This window comes from Aptenodytes patagonicus, chromosome 6 (genome assembly GCF_965638725.1).
Source record: "Aptenodytes patagonicus chromosome 6, bAptPat1.pri.cur, whole genome shotgun sequence".
NCBI lineage: Eukaryota > Metazoa > Chordata > Aves > Sphenisciformes > Spheniscidae > Aptenodytes > Aptenodytes patagonicus.
This window is the reverse complement of record NC_134954.1, coordinates 21,771,994-21,790,578: the sequence shown is the minus strand read 5'-3', so window position 1 is coordinate 21,790,578 and position 18,585 is coordinate 21,771,994. Positions and strand designations below refer to the sequence as shown.

Below are 18,585 nucleotides of genomic sequence, written 5' to 3'. Positions count from 1 at the left end.
AGCAAAGCAGAGCCCATTAAGAGCATGCCTTTTCTGTATTTTCCCCTTCTAGCTAATGTGAGCTGTACTCATAAAAACTCCAGCTATTACAAATATTCCTTGCATGGGCTTTGGACCAGATGTCACCATTTCAGTCATATTTTAGAATAGAAAGATGGCAAGTCAGATTTTAGATATACACTAACAAACATCAAAAGGGAACGCGCCTGGCACTCAGTTTAGATTACATGGCGCTGCTAAATTTTTTTTTACTTCGACAGTAACTAAAATTAACTTAATGGCTGCTTTCTTCTCCTTTTAGGTAGACCAGAGAAGCACATGGTTGAATTTTCACCTCTGTTGTTAATTTACATCTGATTATTCATTAAAAAAAAAAGGTACATCTGCAGCTGGGGCCAGCATGTCTGATGAAGGGTCCCAGTGATGAAACTCAACCAACAGCAGTGTTATAAAACAACGTGTCTCTGCTTGTATGTTTTAATCAGACAAAGATGCAGTTTTAATGAAAATGACGGCAACGGGGCGTTCCAGCACTGCCTACCATCAGTGGCATCCTGACCCCTGGTTTTGCTCCAGGGGAGCTATATTAGGGTTTAAGTCTATGCTCTGTGGTCTTAAAGCTAAATTCTCATAGCTGCCGCTTCTTGCATCGCTGTCCAAACCCAGAATTAAAAACTATGTTTTGCTGTTCCCATGTCAGTAGTTAAATATCCCATGACTGGTATAAATAAAATAGCCAGTAATAAACAATTTGTGTTCAGATGCACTGTGTTCTGAAGATTTATTTTTAACTTAATGGTCTGTCTTGCACAGCTCTAAACTAGAGCTGTTTTTTCACAAGACAGATATATATATTATTTTTTGCAATTGACTGACACATTGCAGATCTAAATGGATGTAGTTTCCCATTTGTTGCTAAAACCCCCTGCTAACTGCACAACTTAATGGCTCACCTAGCGACAGGACACGCAGAGGAACACGTCTACCAGGATCACCTGAGGAACCCAGCAAAATGAGCTGCCTGCTCAAGAAATATCTTCTCTGAAGACTAAATGAGATTGCACCGAAGGGCGTGAAGAAGGCTGTGCTGAAAGGGGCACCTGCCGGCTGGATGCCCGCCCTGTTCGGATGCAGGTGTCCGGCCTTAGTACCCTGGTGAACGGACCTGCTCTAACGCCAGAGGACTTGGTAATGAAAATACCAGTATCCAAAACACAAAGACAACAAAATAATAATGAGGGTACTGTAATGGGGTGCAGCTGGTCATTTAAGCAGAACAAAATTGCGCCGATGATAACTTCCTTCTCCAAGTGGTAGAGGAGCCAATGAGGAGAGGTGCTATGCTGGACCTTGTTCTCACCAGCAAGGAGGGGCTGGTGGGGAATGTGAAGCTCAAGGGCAGCCTGGGCTGCAGCGACCACGAAATGGTGGAGTTCAAGATCCTTAGGGCACTGAGGGGGGGGCACACAGCAGGCTCACTACCCTGGACTTCAGGAGAGCAGACTTTGGCCTCTTCAGGGATCTGCTTGGTAGAGTGCCATGGGACAAAGCCCTGGAGGGAAGAGGGGCCCAAGAAAGCTGGGTAATATTCAAGGATCACCTCCTCCAAGCTCAGGAGCGATGCATCCCAACAAAGAGGAAGTCCGGCAAAAACGTCAGGAGGCCTGCATGGATGAACAAGGAGCTCCTGGACAAACTCAAACACAAAAAGGAAGCCTGCAGAGGGTGGAAGCAAGGACAGGTAGCCTGGGAGGAATACAGGGAAATTGTCTGAGCAGCCAGGGACCAGGTTAGGAAAGCTAAAGCCCTGATAGAATTAGATCTGGCAGGGACGTCAAGGGTGACAAGAAAAGATTCTATAGGTATGTCGGGGATAAAAGGAAGACGAGGGAAAATGTGGGCCCTCTCCAGAACGAAACGGGAGACCTGGTTACCCAGGACACGGAGAAGGTGGAGGTACTCAATGACTTTTTTGCCTCGGTCTTCACTGGCCAGTGCTCGAGCCTCACCGCCCAAGCCGCAGAAGGCAAAGGCGGGGACGGGGAGAATGAAGAGCCGCCCACTGTGGGAGAAGATCAGGTTTGAGACCACCTAAGGCACCTGAAGGTGCACAAGTCCATGGGACCCGATGAGATCCATCCGCGGGTCCTGAAGGAACTGGCGGATGAAGTTGCTAAGCCACTATCCATGGTATTTGGGAAGTTGTGGCAGTGCAGTGAAGTTCCCACTGACTGGAAAAGGGGAAACATAACCCCCATTTTTAAAAAGGGAAAAAAGGAAGACCCGGGGAACTACAGGCCAGTCAGTGTCACCTCTGTGCCTGGGAAGATCATGGAACAGATCCTCCTGGAAGCTGTGCTAAGGCACATGGAGGACAGGGAGGTGATTCGAGACAGCCAGCATGGCTTCAGCAAGGGCAAGTCCTGCCTGACTAACCTAGTGGCTTTCTATGATGGAGCGACTACATCAGTGGACATGGGAAGGGCTACAGATGTCGTCTGTCTGGACCTCTGTAAGGCCTTTGACACGGTCCCCCACAAGATGCTTCTCTCTAAACTGGAGAGGTATGGATTTGATGGGTGGACTGTCCGGTGGGTGAGGAATTGGTTAGATGGTCACATCCAGAGGGTAGTGGTCAATGGCTCAATGTCCAGATGGAGACTGGTGATGAGTGACGTCCCGCAGGGGTCCGTATTGGGACCGGTACTGTTTCATATCTTCATCAATGACATAGACAGTGGGATCGAGTGCACCCTCAGCAAGTTTGCAGATGACACCAAGCTGAGTGGTGCTGTCAACATGCCAGAGGGACGGGATGCCATCCAGAGGGACATGGACAAGCTGGAGAAGTGGGCCCGTGTGAACCCCATGAGGTTTAACAAGGCCAAGTGCAAGGTCCTGCACCTGGGTTGGGGCAACCCCCAGTATCATTCCAGGCTGGGGGATGAAGGGATTGAGAGCAGCCCTGCCGAGAAGGACTTGGGGGTACTGGTGGATGAAAAGCTGCACATGAGCTGACAATGTGCGCTTGCAGCCCAGAAGGCCAATCGTATCCTGGGCTGCATCAAAAGCAGCAAGGCCAGCAGGTCGAGGGAGGTGATTCTGCCCCTCTCCTCTGCTCTGGTGAGACCCCACCTGGAGTACTGTGTCCAGCTCTGGAGCCCTCAGCACAAGAAAGACACGGACCTGTTGGAACGGGTCCAGAAGAGGGCCATGAAAATGATCAGGGGGATGGAACACCTCTCCTATGAAGAAAGGCTGAGAGAGTTGGGGTTGTTCAGCCTAGAGAAGAGAAGGCTTTGGGGAGACCTTATTGCAGCCTATCAGTACTTCAAGGGGGCTTATAAAAAAGATGGCGGCAAACTTTTTAGCAGGGCCTGTTGCGACAGGACAAGGGGGAATGGCTTTAAACTAAAGGGGGGTAGATTTAGACTAGATATAAGGAAGAAATTTTTTACGCTGAGGGTGGTGAAGCACTGGCACAGGTTGCCCAGAGAGGTGGTGGATGCCCCATCCCTGGAAACATTCAAGGTCAGGTTGGACGGGGCTCTGAGCAACCTGATCTAGTTGAAGATGTCGCTGCCCATGGCCGGGGGTTGGACTAGATGACCTTTAGAGGTCCCCTCCAACCCAAACTATTCTATGATTCTATGATTCTATGAAAATGGGATTTAGCATTTGAGGTCACCTCATTCTTTACCTGAACAAAAGCTAGTAACTCTGCAAATGCATCAAGCTCTGCTTCAATAAGAAAATTATAGCAATAAACGACACCCTGCCTTGCTTTTATTTATGAAACTTTCCTTAACAAACGTTCAAGCAGCATCGTGCTGACAATCTGCAAGAGACTAGAGGGCTGGTACCTGCTGAAGCTGGTCTGACATTTTGTCTAAACTTCAGAGAGGAAAAGAACAGCCACCTTTGCAATTTGGGTTGAAAACAAAACCTGTGAGATGTAAAACGGGGGCAGAAGTGAAAGCCCTGTTGGATGGGAATATAGAGCCAAAACCAACTCCAGAAGGATCCCGGCGTGCTGCAGGAGAGTGACCCACGCGCCACACACGAGGCTGCAAGGCTCCGCGATCCACCACTCAACTGATGCTTCCTTCTGAAGATCAGAGCTCCTGCTTTACCTCTAGCTGCCCTCTTGGCCTGACATTTGCTTTTGTAAATTAATCGACTCTTCTGTGTGCAAGACCACCCTACTGCTCCGCAGATTGCCCTTCCCCTTCCTGTGACACCAGGCCAGCGTGTATTTTTCCTACAGGCAGTAGTAAAAAACATACGTTTCCTAGTAAGGAAAATACTGCAAATAACATACTAGAGCCCTGGCATTTAGAAGGAAAAATGCTTCACAAATATAGTCATTATTACCACAATTTATATAAAAATGACGAGTTTGAACACAGTCTTCTTGGTTATATGATCTGTGTGAATGAAAGAGAATGAGCGTCTGAAACAGAAGATAATTTCCAAAGTGATTTAGGAAGGATCAGTTGTTTCACGGTCCCTGACTGATGGCTGGGCTATCATTAAGTCCCTGACCTCACGCTACTGCCTGCCGTTACATGAGAAAGCAAACCTATTTTACTTTGTTTTCTTTTCCATCTATTTTTATTTCAGTCATTTAACCTTGTGTAGAGTTAGAAAACATCGTGCTCCTGTCAGCCGCCTCAGATTTAATGCAATTGCACAACGGAAAATTCCCAACATAAAGGGTCCAAAATTGAGAACACATGTTATATTAGTCCCTCGATGCAGCTGCCTGAATAATACCCTGCTGAGCAGTTTACAAAGAAAACCACCAGAAAATTTAAAACCTGTACTATACTGGCTGCAGAGATAGGGGGTTTTTTTGTTTGTTTGGGTTTTTTTTAAGTCAGGTAAGATTATTGGTGTTGTATTTTAGTATCAGACAAGGCACCTTGTAAAAGTCAAGGCTGCACCGGCTCTATCAGTTTTTAGATAACGGCTTTATCGAAAGGAGGAAAAGTCACCAGAGTGCAAACAAGACCTGATTAATACATTAAAAGGCATTAGAGAGCCCAGGCATGATCCAGCTCACCCTGTAGCCGCTGGAGATCTGGCACTTTGCGTGCGGTGTCAAAAAATCCTGCGGGCACCTGGCTCTAAATCCCCACTGGCGGGACAGCTTGGGATGAGGACCAGAGCTCTTGGGCTCCGGATGGCCCAAGTTGGTTGAAATTCCCCCAGTGTCCTCGTTTCATCCTAATCCATTAGCAAAAGTGCAGTTAATCTCACCAGGTGCTCACCACATTGCTTTTTTCCCCTCTTTGCTGGGTTTTCCTTCTGTTTTCCAAGTCTCTCACGCCCCACAGGTTTCAGGCCATCAGCACATGTAACCTCTTCTCTTCCTCTTCCCCCTCATCACTCTCTTCGACCCTGAACTTTTGCCCATCCCTCCTTCATGAGAAATCACACCTCCTCCCTGCCCTTATCTCAGGCTTTTAAATGGCGAAAGTCCCCGGCCAAGGCTCTTCCTCCTGAACAACTGTCCTTCCCACAGGTGCCTTCTCACTGCTTTTCCCAGTCCTACCCCCGCCTCCTCTGTGGCTCTTCGCACAGAGTCTCTTTCTCAGACAAAACTGAGAAACAAGACTTCCCCCTCCTACGTTTTAACCATTGCTTCCCCATTTGCACAACATGTGCCGAGGTTGCTCACGTGCTGCCTCCCATCGACCCGTCTTCCTACTCTAGTGACTCGATTTTAACATTTTTCATTCGTTATCCCCTCATCCCTATGCTTCTCTGGCTCTTTTCTTTTACAGCACATCTTTGTAATGCCCCTCTAAAAAAACATCATTACCCTTGATGATTTTTATGGCTATCACTGCTTTCCTGTCTCACCTGTGAGCTCATTGAAGATGGCATTTGCAGTCACTGCTGGATGTTTCTTTCCCTCCAGCTCCACGTGACACCTCCTCCAACACAGCCTCTGCCCCAGGCTCGCCATCAAAACGGCTTCTGCCAAGACTGTAACAGCATTTTCCAGCCGCAGCGCAGACAGCGAGCTTTTCTCATCCCTCTTACCTGCCTCCAGCACAGTCAGCTCAGCGCTTCTTCTCACCTGATGAGACACTCTTCTCTCCTAGTTTTCCCCTTTGCTTCCCTAATCAGAAGCATCTCTGAAGACCCCTTCATCCCTCTCCTCTCCTCTCCTCTCCTCTCCTCTCCTCTCCTCTCCTCTCCTCTCCTCTCCTCTCCTCTCCTCTCCTCTCCTCTCCTCTCCTCTCCTCTCCTCTCCTCTCCTCTCCTCTCCTCTCCTCTCCTCTCCTCTCCTCTCCTCTCCTCTCCTCTCCTCTCCTCTCCTCTCCTCTCCTCTCCTCTCCTCTCCTCTCCTCTCCTCCTCTCCTCTCCTCTCCTCTCCTCTCCTCTCCTCTCCTCTCCCCTCCCCTCCCCTCCCCTCCCCTCCCCTCCCCTCCCCTCTCCTCTCCTCTCCTCTCCTCTCCTCTCTCCTCTCCTCTCCTCTCCTCTCCTCTCTCCTCTCCTCTCCTCTCTCCACTCCAGTCTCTGACCAGCCCCCAGTGCCTTCTGTAGGCTTGCTTCTGCATAGCCCCATCTGCAAACACGTATATCACCAGTGTTTCCATACAGACCTTTGCACCTGCTTCTCCATCCCAGAGGGGTCTCTTCTCTCAACTAAAGGGTCAGCCTGTTTTCTTTGCAGATATTTATCCCAACACTTTCACTGCCATTCTCCTACAGCCCGGCTTGGATGGGGTGGCCAGTGCCATAGGCTCTCTGCCATGAGATTCCTGGGAGTCATTTCCCGCTCCAGCGTCCCATGATGCTGCCCTCAAACCTCGAGTTGGTGAGGTGGCACGAAAAGCACTATCGGGCACCTCGTGGTGCCACCATGGCAGAAGGAGCAGATTGCTCTGCTGCCCCGTCTCGGCTTTCTAACAAACACGTCCGATGTGGAGTTTCACTCAGCTTCACTCCGTAGGGAAAAAGAAGAAAACTGGCAGAATGATGACCTCAAAACCAGAGACCATCATCATTATCTTTGGAGAGACCAACACTGTTCTCTTAGCATTTAACCTAAAAGCATTAAACCCCAGAGGGCTAAAAGCTACATTAATTCCCACACAGGTAGGGCTTGTGACAGCTCGTCTGTATTAAACAGAAGTCTGCGCAATAGGAAATTAACCTAATCTCATCTCTGGAAACAAAGCCAAGTGACAAGAGAAAGAAAAAACCTAAATGTAATCAATATTAATTTTTAGAGAGAGACTGAGACATGCAAAGAGACCAGAAAACGACAAGGCAGTGACTGGAAGTGCACAAAGCCTCACAGGCGAAGGATGCGCAGCCTTTGAGATGGTCTGCAGAAGGAGGAGGTGGGCTGCACCAGCTGGGACCGCTGTAAAGCTGCAGGGAAAAAGATCCTCAGTAACCTTAATTAGAAAGGGAATGTCCCGGGTGCCTGGACCTGCACCGTGCTCGGACGGACACAGCTTTCGCAGTCTGTGTTTCGTAGGGTCAAACATAGAGCTGGGGAAAATTTCTATGTAAACAGCACGAGCCCTGCACTGACAGTATCTTTGAAAATAGCAGCAGGTTTGAAGCAGCTGGATCCCTTATCCGAGTATTGAACTGACACTGCAATAACAGCTCTGGCCAGTCCTGCCTTATTAGTGATTCCAAGTCAGATGGGAGGTATGTTAAATCAACCCACACAACTGCTTCTCGGTAAGTCTGGATCCCCTTTCACAAACTGATGGTGTACAATAACACTCCTGTGATGCCTGACCACCGGAGGGTAGAGGTCTACCATACCCTTTGAGCAGAAATGCATTCAGAGCCACTGTAGGTCAAGAATTTCGGTACTTACTTGGCTGGACTGATTAAAAAACAAACAAAAAACAACTCAAAAAATCCCTTCCCATCTTTTTTCAACAGTGCTCAAGCTTGAATTCACACAATAATTAAGCAAGAACTAGTATTTTTGAGCTTCAATAATCTCCAGAAGGAAACAGAATTACTCAGAACAGTGCAAAAAGCGGGATAAACAAAAATACAGATTTATATTTACTCTCCACTAGCAACTCGCACTGCATGCAGCTTCTTTCTCATTTATAGACCACGCATTTCCACTTGCCTTACAGAGACTTTAAATCCTAAACAATAAGACTCCAGTAGTTTTCAGGGCAGATATGTGATGTTTTTATCATTCATATAGCTGTCCTCTGTGCCCATCTGCCTCAGCTCCTCCTGTCGAGACCAGCCATGTGTCTCCTGAATTTCTATTTTACATGCTCTGCACATACCCCTCAGGCAATGCAAATAAAACTTTGATTATAGCCTGTGGAATAGGCAAGACTGAGAAAAACACCATAAGTAAGCGTATGAAGGAGGGTAAGGGAGTCTCTTGCTTCCCGGTTGCCTGGAATATGGATAAAAATTGGTGTGAGACCATCGAGATCATGAAATGCCGCCTCCATGTGCTCTCCAAGTGACCCACCAATTCTAATCCAAAGCCATAAAAATAAATCTAATTACCCGCTGCTTATCTATAAGATAAGCAACGATAAAACCGAGCAGCAGACATTCACGTTTCATTTGTGCTACAGCAGTGAGAGGAACTGTGGGAATTGCAGGGGCTGAAGCCCTTTCCTTGCCCTGATGCTGCCCAAACCACCATGTCTGCACAGAAAAGGAGGGACAAATCAGGTACTGAAAACAACAGTTCTCCAAACAAAAATGATCCCAACAACCTGTAATTGGGGTGGGATCATTGTAAAACCTTTTGCTGGGATGGACCTTTTGCTGGATCCCAACGATATGTGCACCTCCTCCTTGGCTGGTTTCTAATCCAAGGCACCATTTCTCATGTGCGTTTTCAGCTTCTCTAATGACATCCAACCTTCATCAAAGATTTTGTGAAAGGCCAAGCTAATTGTGCTCATTAGCACTTCTTTGTCCTTTACTCCTTTACAGGTTATTGAAATGTTTAAATAGCTACACAATTTCTTTTAGCAAAAGCTACACAGATTAGAGAAAATGCTATTATAATCTCCAAAATATACAATTTCAGCAAATTGCTGGGCTAACCACCTGCGAATGAAATAAACTGCTGATCACTCACAATACCCTTCAAAAATACATGTGCGTTTTTAAAGTACCCACCTCCTTTTCCTCAAATGTCTTGCAAGGTATACGGGACTGAACAGCCTACACATCATACAGGAGGCATTCGTCCCTGAACCCCCTCAGTGCTGGTGTTTCCTACCAATGAGCTGCCCCTGCCCTTTCTTTCAGTTAATAAAATTCTGCAAAAGTCAGTTTTGTAAAGCATGAACCTAAAAATAACCATTCTGAAAATTCAAGGACTCATAATTCCTTAATCATCTCAACATAACGTTTTTTCCCCCTAAAATTAAAAGAACTCCTTCTTTTAAAATAGGTTAAAAGAAACATAGGATTCTTAGAAATACATAGAAATTACTTCAAATCTTTCTAAGATCGTAGCTTTATTTCCACCGCAAAACAATTCCTACCTGGCTGTATGCAGTACTATTTTAAGATTTTATATTTGAAACAGAGAACCATATTGTATTTCTATTTAGATAGATCCCATTTTCCTGTCTGATCAATGAGAATGTACACATAACTCAATCCCGTTTACCATTAATCATATTATATTCATGATATTTGGGATATACTTACAGACTAACAGATTCATGTAGATGTTCTGACTCAGCTATGTAAAAAATACCTAAAAGTGTTTTCCACGTAGGAAAACAAGAGCTGGAAGGAAGCTTTGTGCATCAGGTAACAAAAGTTAATTACCAAAAAACGGAAACCCTTTTGGGCAGCCTCTCCATCTTCCAGACTGCTCTGACATTGCCTCATCAATACCGCAGCGGAAACGGGGAGTGCTCCCACCTTTGTGCTATCCTAGCACCGCGTGATTAATTTCTTGTCCTTATGAAAAATAATCTTGATACAAAGGGAATCTCCATTTCAGTTCAAAAGTCGATTTCTTGGCATCACTCCCATATTTAATTTCACCCGAACATCCCACTCAGCCTTTTAATATGCTAGAAGTAGAAATATGTTGAGAACAGTTTATTTTTTTCTGGTTAGAAATTTCTGTATGTCACCAGGCTAATTAAAGCGCGGAAAACCACATGTGCAATCTCCTTTGTGGACAGGCTCGGGCGTTCTGCAGCAGTTAAACCTCCCGTGCAGCCTTGCAGCACTATGACAAGAAAAAATGCCTATGCTAAGGTCTGTACATGAGAGGAAAAGAAATCTCTTCCTGACACTTCCCTGTGAGCCTTCAATATCCACAGGCTGAAAGACAGTCTGTATGGTCAGTGCAACACTAGCGTTTGCACACAAGCTGCAAAGTCTGAATTCTTCTGATTGTAAGAGCTCCTGAAGCACTGGAAACGAAAATGACTGTAGACGATCGCGCAAGGTAGTGTATATACAGATAGGGATCCTGCTACTGCTATTTCAAACCATATTCCTACAATAGCTCTAACCAGCTGCTACATAAGCTAAGCAACAAGAGTGAAGGGTCTAGCTTAGCGTGAGGTCTAGAGATGTCAGGCAGAGCAGATTAAGCGCAGCCCCCAATCTGTTGTTGAACGTTTTCCCCAATTCTTAGACCTCTACAGCAGAACTAAAATTTAGGGGCAATTTCATGTCATTTATCTCCTTTGAATTGCAGGCATCCCTAGGAGATCCGAGTAACTTTGACCCAAGGCAGCAACTAGCTTGGTTTTGTTTCGCTCGGCAACTGTGCTGAGCAATCTCAGAACAAAGCGGTGGGATTTCTATCGGGTCAAATGGCCAGCAGAAGAGGAGCCGGAGGACATCGTGACCCTTCCAAGCCCAGCAAAATACCCGCCTCTGTTAACAAAAGCTGCTCACATGAACCTTAGGGTGTTCAGGAAGAAGTTGTACATTTTTCATTGGGAAAGATAAGGGTATTCCCTCAAAATAACACTACCTTAACTTTTGTAAGGAAGAGCTGCATAAAAGCTTAAAAACAAACAAAAGCTACTAAAAGTTTTACAGTGAGATACATGTAGTCTGCTTTGTTAAGATTTCTTCCAAATTCTGTGATCTATAAGACAGATCTTCTATGGATCCATTAGAAATCTTCTACAGCTTTGCATTTCCCATTATGGAAATAGATGAAATTTCAATGTAAAACGCAGTCTGCAGAACTGATCACACAAAAAAAAAAACAAAAAGAAAGGGATTCCATCCTCTTAGCAATTTCAGACAAATAAACCCCTCCACAATCACAGTGCCAAAGGTATTAAAGATGTTACATTTATGACACTAACTGGGTTTGAGGGAGTCAGTTTGGGACCGACCTGCTGCAGGATCCGCACTACATTTTAAGCAAAGCAGAAGTTTGCCGGTAGCAGCACAGGGACAGCCGATGCTCGGTGATTTTAAGTGTTAGCAATAAGGTCAGCAATGCCGCTGGTCCACATGCTGCCCCACGAGGCTGCGAAAGAGCATGACTGACCTTATCTAGTTAGAAAATGTTATGCTAGATGCTCAACAGGCTTTTATTAGCAACATTCAACTGTAACGAGGCCTGTAATCACATGGAAAAAGTAGGAGCAAAATGAAAATCCCACTTGGAAAAAAACCCAAAATTAAAAGCATCCCATTTGTGCTGAGTCCTGTGACGTCTCTGGCTTTACCTCAGCCCTGACTAAAGGATCAAGGCTGCAAAATTTCATTTGAACCACAGGAACTGACCTGCACTTTCCTGAGGTGCCTGAGCCATAAATACCAGACTTAAAGCAGCAGCTATAAATAAGGTGCCAGCGGGTAGGCACTAAACTGAACTCAAGAGATATAATTAGCAAATCCTTCACAAACAGTATAACTAGCAGCTAGTTTACAGATGCTGCGTGCATCTCTGCATTACTCAGCCTGAACAGGGCTGTTCAAAAATCCCCATTGCGGCTGGCAATTGTATCCGACAAATGGGTTTTACTACAGCTGCATTATCCCTCGGCTCCTGGGGTTGGGTTTCACGGACTAACACCCATCAGTGGCAGGACCGTCTATCTGCAGTTAATTTCATTGAGGACCACTGTAAATATCTGCCGTGCTGTCCAGCTGGCCCCGAGGCACTCGCATGACGGATCGCCTGCCTTAACTCCTGAACAAATAAGGAACTTATTAGTATACAGGCAGAGCTGTACAGCAAGGCGGTATTTAAGAGTTATTTATTCAGTCCCCAAGGTGTATCACCAAATTACAAATACAAACACGTACCCTGTCCAAAGGAATTGCGATCTTACTTTGTATCTCCTGCGCTGGCAGAAGAGTGGGAGCAAGAGGAGGAGGAAAGAAGGGATGAGGAGTGATAACACACCAGAATTACACACAATTAAGGAGGTTTGTGATTTAATTCAGGAGTCTCACTCTGTCCCCATCCCCTCCACTATCCAACACACAAAATTTGCTGATTCAGACTTTACTGAGCTGTAAACTGAGGCTGGCTGGCCTGAGCAAGGGTGGCAGCTTAAATCAAGCTGGTGACTTTTCCCCTCTTCAGGTTAATCAAACTCTGGAGCTAATCATCTTCCAAAGCCCAGCCAAAAGTCACCTCGGACCATACTTTTTTCCTTCTATATTTTCTGGTTGTATCTTCCAGTTCTCTGTATCAAACCATACTTTGCCCATTTGCAAATGCAAAACTTCCACATCTGCCGAATGTCCATTTTTTTGGGGCAGAGCTGTCACCTCGGAAATCATCCTCCCGGCACGTGGCTGAGTGAAAACAGCACAGTTTGGGGGGAACTTTTGTATGAGATCAGCAAATTCAACTGGCAGACGGAGCCCAGGCAAACACCTTTCTAAAGGTACGTCCAAGCCACTGGCAGACAGCAGCTGCAGCCCGTAATCCCAGAGCTGCCTGGAAAAGATGCACACGGAGGGACCAAAAAGGACTGATATTGCGAAACTCGGCAACTGCCACTGTTAGAAAGGTATTACAGCACAAGGAAGAGCCAGTTTTTGCTTGTTTATGACCAACTTCTTTACCTTAATGGGTTGTTACAGATTATGGATAGGGTTTTTAAGAAAGCTTCACTTGAGAACAGAAAGCCTCCTTTTGTTCCTGCTCCTTTTTCCTCCTACATCTCCCCATGTATAATTCAAACACTGGGAAATAATGGAAAAGGCTAACAGTGATTGATTGTGGTGTGCAATGCAGTTGTGCATGCAAAGCAGGACTTAGCATGAGCTTAACGCTGCTGCAAATGGGGAGAGCGCAAGGACACATGACACAAAGATGTGTGCAAGAGCGCAAGTGATCTCCAGAAACACAGAAGCGCCCTTACATCATAAATCCCTGTGCACATGCATGTTCTTGATGTTATTACAATATATTTTCATCTCAGTGACTGTCCTCTTAAAATGTTTTCAGAAGAACCCAAATATTAGCTTTTCATACATGATATGGCAAAGCTAAGAGCAGCGAGACTGAAGACATTCATTTCAATACTGAAATTTAGCAATTGTGGGTCTAATGAAGAGTTTTGCAAAGGTGTGTCTGGTGATGATTTTGTGCCACTCCACCCTGTTGCAGCAATGCTGTTTATGCTTACCTGGGTAATGACACAGGAAAATTTAATAAGGATCTCCAAATGGTCTGTCAGGTCTGTAGGCAGAACAAACTCTGCTGCCTTCACTGCTACTCACAAGACCCTTCAGGCGTTTATCTCTGCATCCATCAGCAGGTGACAAACCTCTGCCAAGATGGATGGCTTTCTTCCAGAGGCCTGGAACAGATGTTCTCACTGCCTACACTGAATTTCCAGCAAGCTGTGTCTTCAAATGCTATCTCTGTCTGATATCTTTTTAATAAATAATAATTAAAAAAAAGATAAATCCATGCTCATGTCTGTCTACTCATGCAACACGTGCATCTGAAATTGAGGAAGAACACTACGGTACTGACAGCAACCATCTCAAGTGATGGTGCACATCAACTGAATCTAAAGGTTTTCAAATGAAATCTAACAAAAACTTACGCAAAATAAACCTCAAATAGTGGTTTGAATTCTCCAGAGCTTACCTAATTTTTAAGTCTTTCATTAGGCCAAAGATACAAACAGGAAAGATGGCAATCAGGAGGTGATAATGCAGCATCGCTGAAAAACCCTTTTAAAAGCACTCTTGCAACACTGAGGAGCAACCTTTCCCAAATGCAGGAGACACCAAACCACCCCTCCCCTGGGCACAAACCTGAACTGACTCTACCACAAGTTCTGACTGAATTAAGTAACCACCTAAAAATAAGTTTGTGCATTTAAGATGCTTTCCAGACTTAATCAATAAGTACACAGAAAGGAAATGGTCAGTTAGTAATAATTAGTGTTAAAACCATTAAATGGTTTAAAAAACATTTTTTATTACACTTCTGAATCTCAGCACTCTGCAGGGCTGTGTTGGTTTCTTCTCTTTCTGCAGGACTTTGGTAATAGTAGATTTTTTAAATTAATTTTTTTAATTGCTACAAATGTGTAAATACCAAAGTGAAGAGTGCATGGCATTTATACAGTAAGACTGAAAATAGTTACATATGCTCGAGTAAGAACAGAACACTTCACGTGATTAATAAAAAAAATCCCTAACAGCCCTGTAGAGTCACCATTGCACCTACACTGCACAGAGGTTTCACCAAATATATAAAAATATATTTTTTTGGTTTTACCCAATATATAAATATATTTACCAAATACCCCGAACCAAATATTGTTAGCATTTATTTCGGTTCTGAACAATCGACTGCTAGCTGACAAATTTAAATAGCTAAATACCTACTTCAAAAATTGATGAGGAAGTGAAGAATATTTCACAGGCAAGTAGGCACCTGTTAAAGTGCTATTTCTGCTCCGAGCTTCTGCTGAAAGGTTGTAATTATATGAATAATAAAAAATTATTTTAACGGAGCAAAAGAATACAGCACGCTTGGGCTGGCTTAAATACATGTCTGTTGTTTACAAACATTGCCAATATTCTAGAAAGCTGGAAGACCACAATGTAGGAAATTAGAGTCGCATGGTTTGCATTGAAGCTACACCCTGAAATGTAATTTAAATGGTTTTATGTGTACACCTACAGAGACCCTTAGGCTGGCGTTCGGCTCCCAACTAGAGCTGTCTCCCTGTATTTTACCTGTGAGCAAAAGCTAATTCACAGCCAACGGAAAAAGAGCAGGCACCTTTAGAATATGACTCTTCACATACTAAAGTAGATGCTTAAAATAAACTCAGGAATCACACTAGAAATGCTGGTTTCTTTCCAATGACTATTGAAGAGCTCTAGAAAAGTTGTCCAGAATTGGATGTCTATAATGCAGATATTGAAAGGGAAAAGAGACAGTCCTTGGTGACTGTCCTGTGATTTCTGCTGCAGGTACTGGTCCTCTGCAGAAAAACAGAGGACTGGTTCGTGGTGACCAAGTTTAACATGTAGCTTTAATGTGTAAAAGAAATTAAATATGCCAAAGAAAGCGTTGGATGTCAGGTAGAGATTAAATAAATTCAGTAGTAATCATCTGCCTATAAAGAGTAAAACTTTCTACTGTATTATCTGGAAAAAGCACAGGGCCAAGTTCTCACTGCAGCAACCGAAGACCCAGAGAAGGAAGCTGTTTTAGATCATGTTCTTGAGATCAAATACCTAAAAATCATTTAAAAACCGAACCTGAGCTGGAGAGAAAGCCACCATCTGTGGTGGCCTGCAGGCCACTCTGGTTTTCTCCTTGTCAGAAGGAAGCCTCCGGCACAGCAATAAACCTTGCCCTGACACATTCGAGTGCTGTTAGTTACACATCTGCTGTGTCGACGTGCTTGCAACACATCAGAAAATAAATTTACTGGATTGCTACACCCCTGTCAAGGGGTGCTCATCGCAGCACACAGAAAGCCTACCCAGCAACATCCCTTGAGATACTAGAAACACATCATTTACTAGGACCATCCTTTGCCTGTACATGCTTTTTCTTCAGAAAAAGACATCGTTTCTGGCTCTTCTCTTCCTTGCAGCTTCTTTACGGCTCTCCTGTTTTTGTTCTTGCATATTCTGTGCAACCCGTTGCCTTTGCAACGGTTGTTTTTATTGTGTTTAGTGCATGACTTTCCTTCCTGCTCTTTAAATCCCTCCTAAAAACTTACGTAAAGCTTTCCAACTGTTTTTTAGGCTCAGGTCATTTCATATTTGGCAGTGTTACATGTTCTTGCAGGACCATTATCACTGTATAATTGTGAGATTACAGATGTCTGCTCTTCCCAATGCTGTCAGCAGAGCATGCCCATACCCTGCCTTACTGGTAATGGCTGTAGCCGAGACTGGAAGAAAAATATTCCTGAGGCTCCTTGTCAGGACAAGGATTTAAACACCTGACGAGTCACCACTATTTGAAGTGTGTTCCCGTATTGCCCCAAAGACCGAGCCCTCTGTGAAAAGGACCAGTCAAACACATACCAAAAGCATGGTCCAAGCATGATTGTGCATTATAAGACAATACTTCTTTTTTATTTTAAAGAAGGTGGACGTAACAAACCCAACAGATCTCTTTCTGCATTTTTAATGGGTTATTGCTGTGCACGAGCCACCTTGAGATAAACATCACAGCAAAGATAACTTACTTTATCTTCACTGCGATGTAACATAATGATGGCTTTACCTGGCAAAGCTCTTTGCAGTGGGGAAAAAAGGATCTTCCCCAGCAAGGTATTTATTATCCCAAATTATAGGATATATTTCTGGTGCAATTTTCCTGCTTTTATTTTCTCATTTCTCATTGTAGTCACTTTCTCTGGGGGAAAATATCTGCCTGCGCTGCCCAGAAGGGAGCACTGTAATTCAGAAATGGGCAGCATCGGCCCCTTGATGATTAAAGTTAACCTTTTCCCAGCGCAACCACGCTAGCATGGATGTTTGTGTGAAGCAGATGGATTTGCCAACTTTTTGGGCTGAAGTTTAATCTTGGATATTTTTGCTTTTCTCTACTTTTGCCAGAAACAGCAAATGCTCACAGGACTGGATCTATGTCAGGTTGTGGTCCTGCAGTCGGAATGAAGGTCTGAGCCTTGGATTTACACTTGGAGCCGGTTTTCACAGCTGCAGCTACTAGAAAAACCAGACCCAGTCTTCTGCGAAGCACAGAAATACAGGCTGAATATGAGGAGTTGATTTAATTCCTTATCCATTCATTACATACTAAATCATGCTGGGAGTGAGGAATGGAGGACGATGCATCACCTGCTTTGAAGGACCATGTGATGCCCATGGGGAGCACAGCACCTGGGCATGGTTGGGGAAGGCAGAGTACAAACACCCATCTCATCCAGAGACAAAGTGCAATATGTTGTGGCGCTAACGGCCACATTTTATCTCAGCAGAAAATAAATTTTGTTGCTAAAATCGGAGTATTCAGGCAATTTGGGACGTGGACTGCTAGCACAAAAACTCACTTTAAGAAACACTACAGTACTGACAGCGACCATCTCAAGCAATGGTGCAGATCAACTGTATCTAAAGGTTTTCAAAAGAAACCTAACGCAAACTGCATCCACAGGGAGAGGTGCGCAGGGTCCGGCCAGGCATGAGCTTTTGGTCCCCCCTGGGAGAACATGTGGAGGAGCAGCCACCCGCTTTTCTTGCAGGTGGCTCCAGGAAACACGGGGCACGCTAGCAAACATTAGCTAAGAAAACATGTTTTGGGCTGACATCTGGCTCTGGATACAGTGCCTAAATATCAATATCTTTCATGACTGCTTCACAGCAGGGAAAAATGAAATTCATCTTTTTTGTCGCACAATAATGAAACTCAATTTCTACAGGACTCTGGGGAAGAGGGGCCGTCCATTAAAGAAAAAACTATTGACTACAATACAAAAACACCATCAGAATCTCCTAGCAGGCTTTACCTACCTGGCACACCAGAGTTAAATGCCAAAGTGCCTTTAAATATCCTAAACTTGTATTTGTAGAGAGTAGTCACTGACCACCCCAGATGTTTAGAGAGACTATAAATCGAAGGAATAGGATTAACATCCAATAAAACTTCAGCCGGAAAAAACATTCTTGCACAAAATTAACCCAGCCTTAGCTAGTCAAGAATGCCACTTTTTAAACTAAGGGATTTAAAGATTACGAGAGGATTTGTACCCATCTGCCACTTTTGTCATGCTTTCATTTTATAAAGCTTCCTTAGTCAAACCTCACTAAAAATCTTGTCAACATTTGACTATTTTTAGATGAATTCATTTTATTTGGTAGCTCTGATATACTGATTTGCTAAAGGGAAAGATTTACAAAAAGAGGCATTAGGATGTTGAGTCCATCGAAGCTGCACGTTATTAATATTGCATGCTGCTAGAAAGGCCAAATTAACATGCAAAATTGTACCAGAAGCCCAAGCCATTTTAGTGCAGTTCTGTTTTATTCTGGAAAATGGATGCAGCTGAATTCTACCCGCTTTGGGAGATATCCCTGGGGAAAGGAGAGTTAGTTGGGGGTGAGCATTCTGCGAACCTCCAGAAAATGGCCCTTCCAAGAGGGACG

At 44.5% G+C, this 18,585-nt stretch overlaps 1 protein-coding gene across 3 annotated transcripts in view; it reads right to left on the bottom strand.

The window, feature by feature from the left end:
- Positions 1–18,585, bottom strand: part of PPM1L (protein phosphatase, Mg2+/Mn2+ dependent 1L) — a 113,004-nt gene that overhangs the window by 15,191 nt on the left and 79,228 nt on the right. Inside the window, exon 1 of one of the 3 annotated variants that reach the window (XM_076341430.1) lies at positions 5,869–6,044. The exons of the other annotated variants lie outside the window; for them this stretch is intronic. Within the exon in view, the coding sequence (XP_076197545.1) occupies positions 5,869–5,974 (106 nt within the window). The 5' untranslated portion in view covers positions 5,975–6,044. Of the gene's footprint in view, positions 1–5,868; positions 6,045–18,585 lie in introns of those variants that run through there. 3 annotated transcript variants of the gene reach the window in all.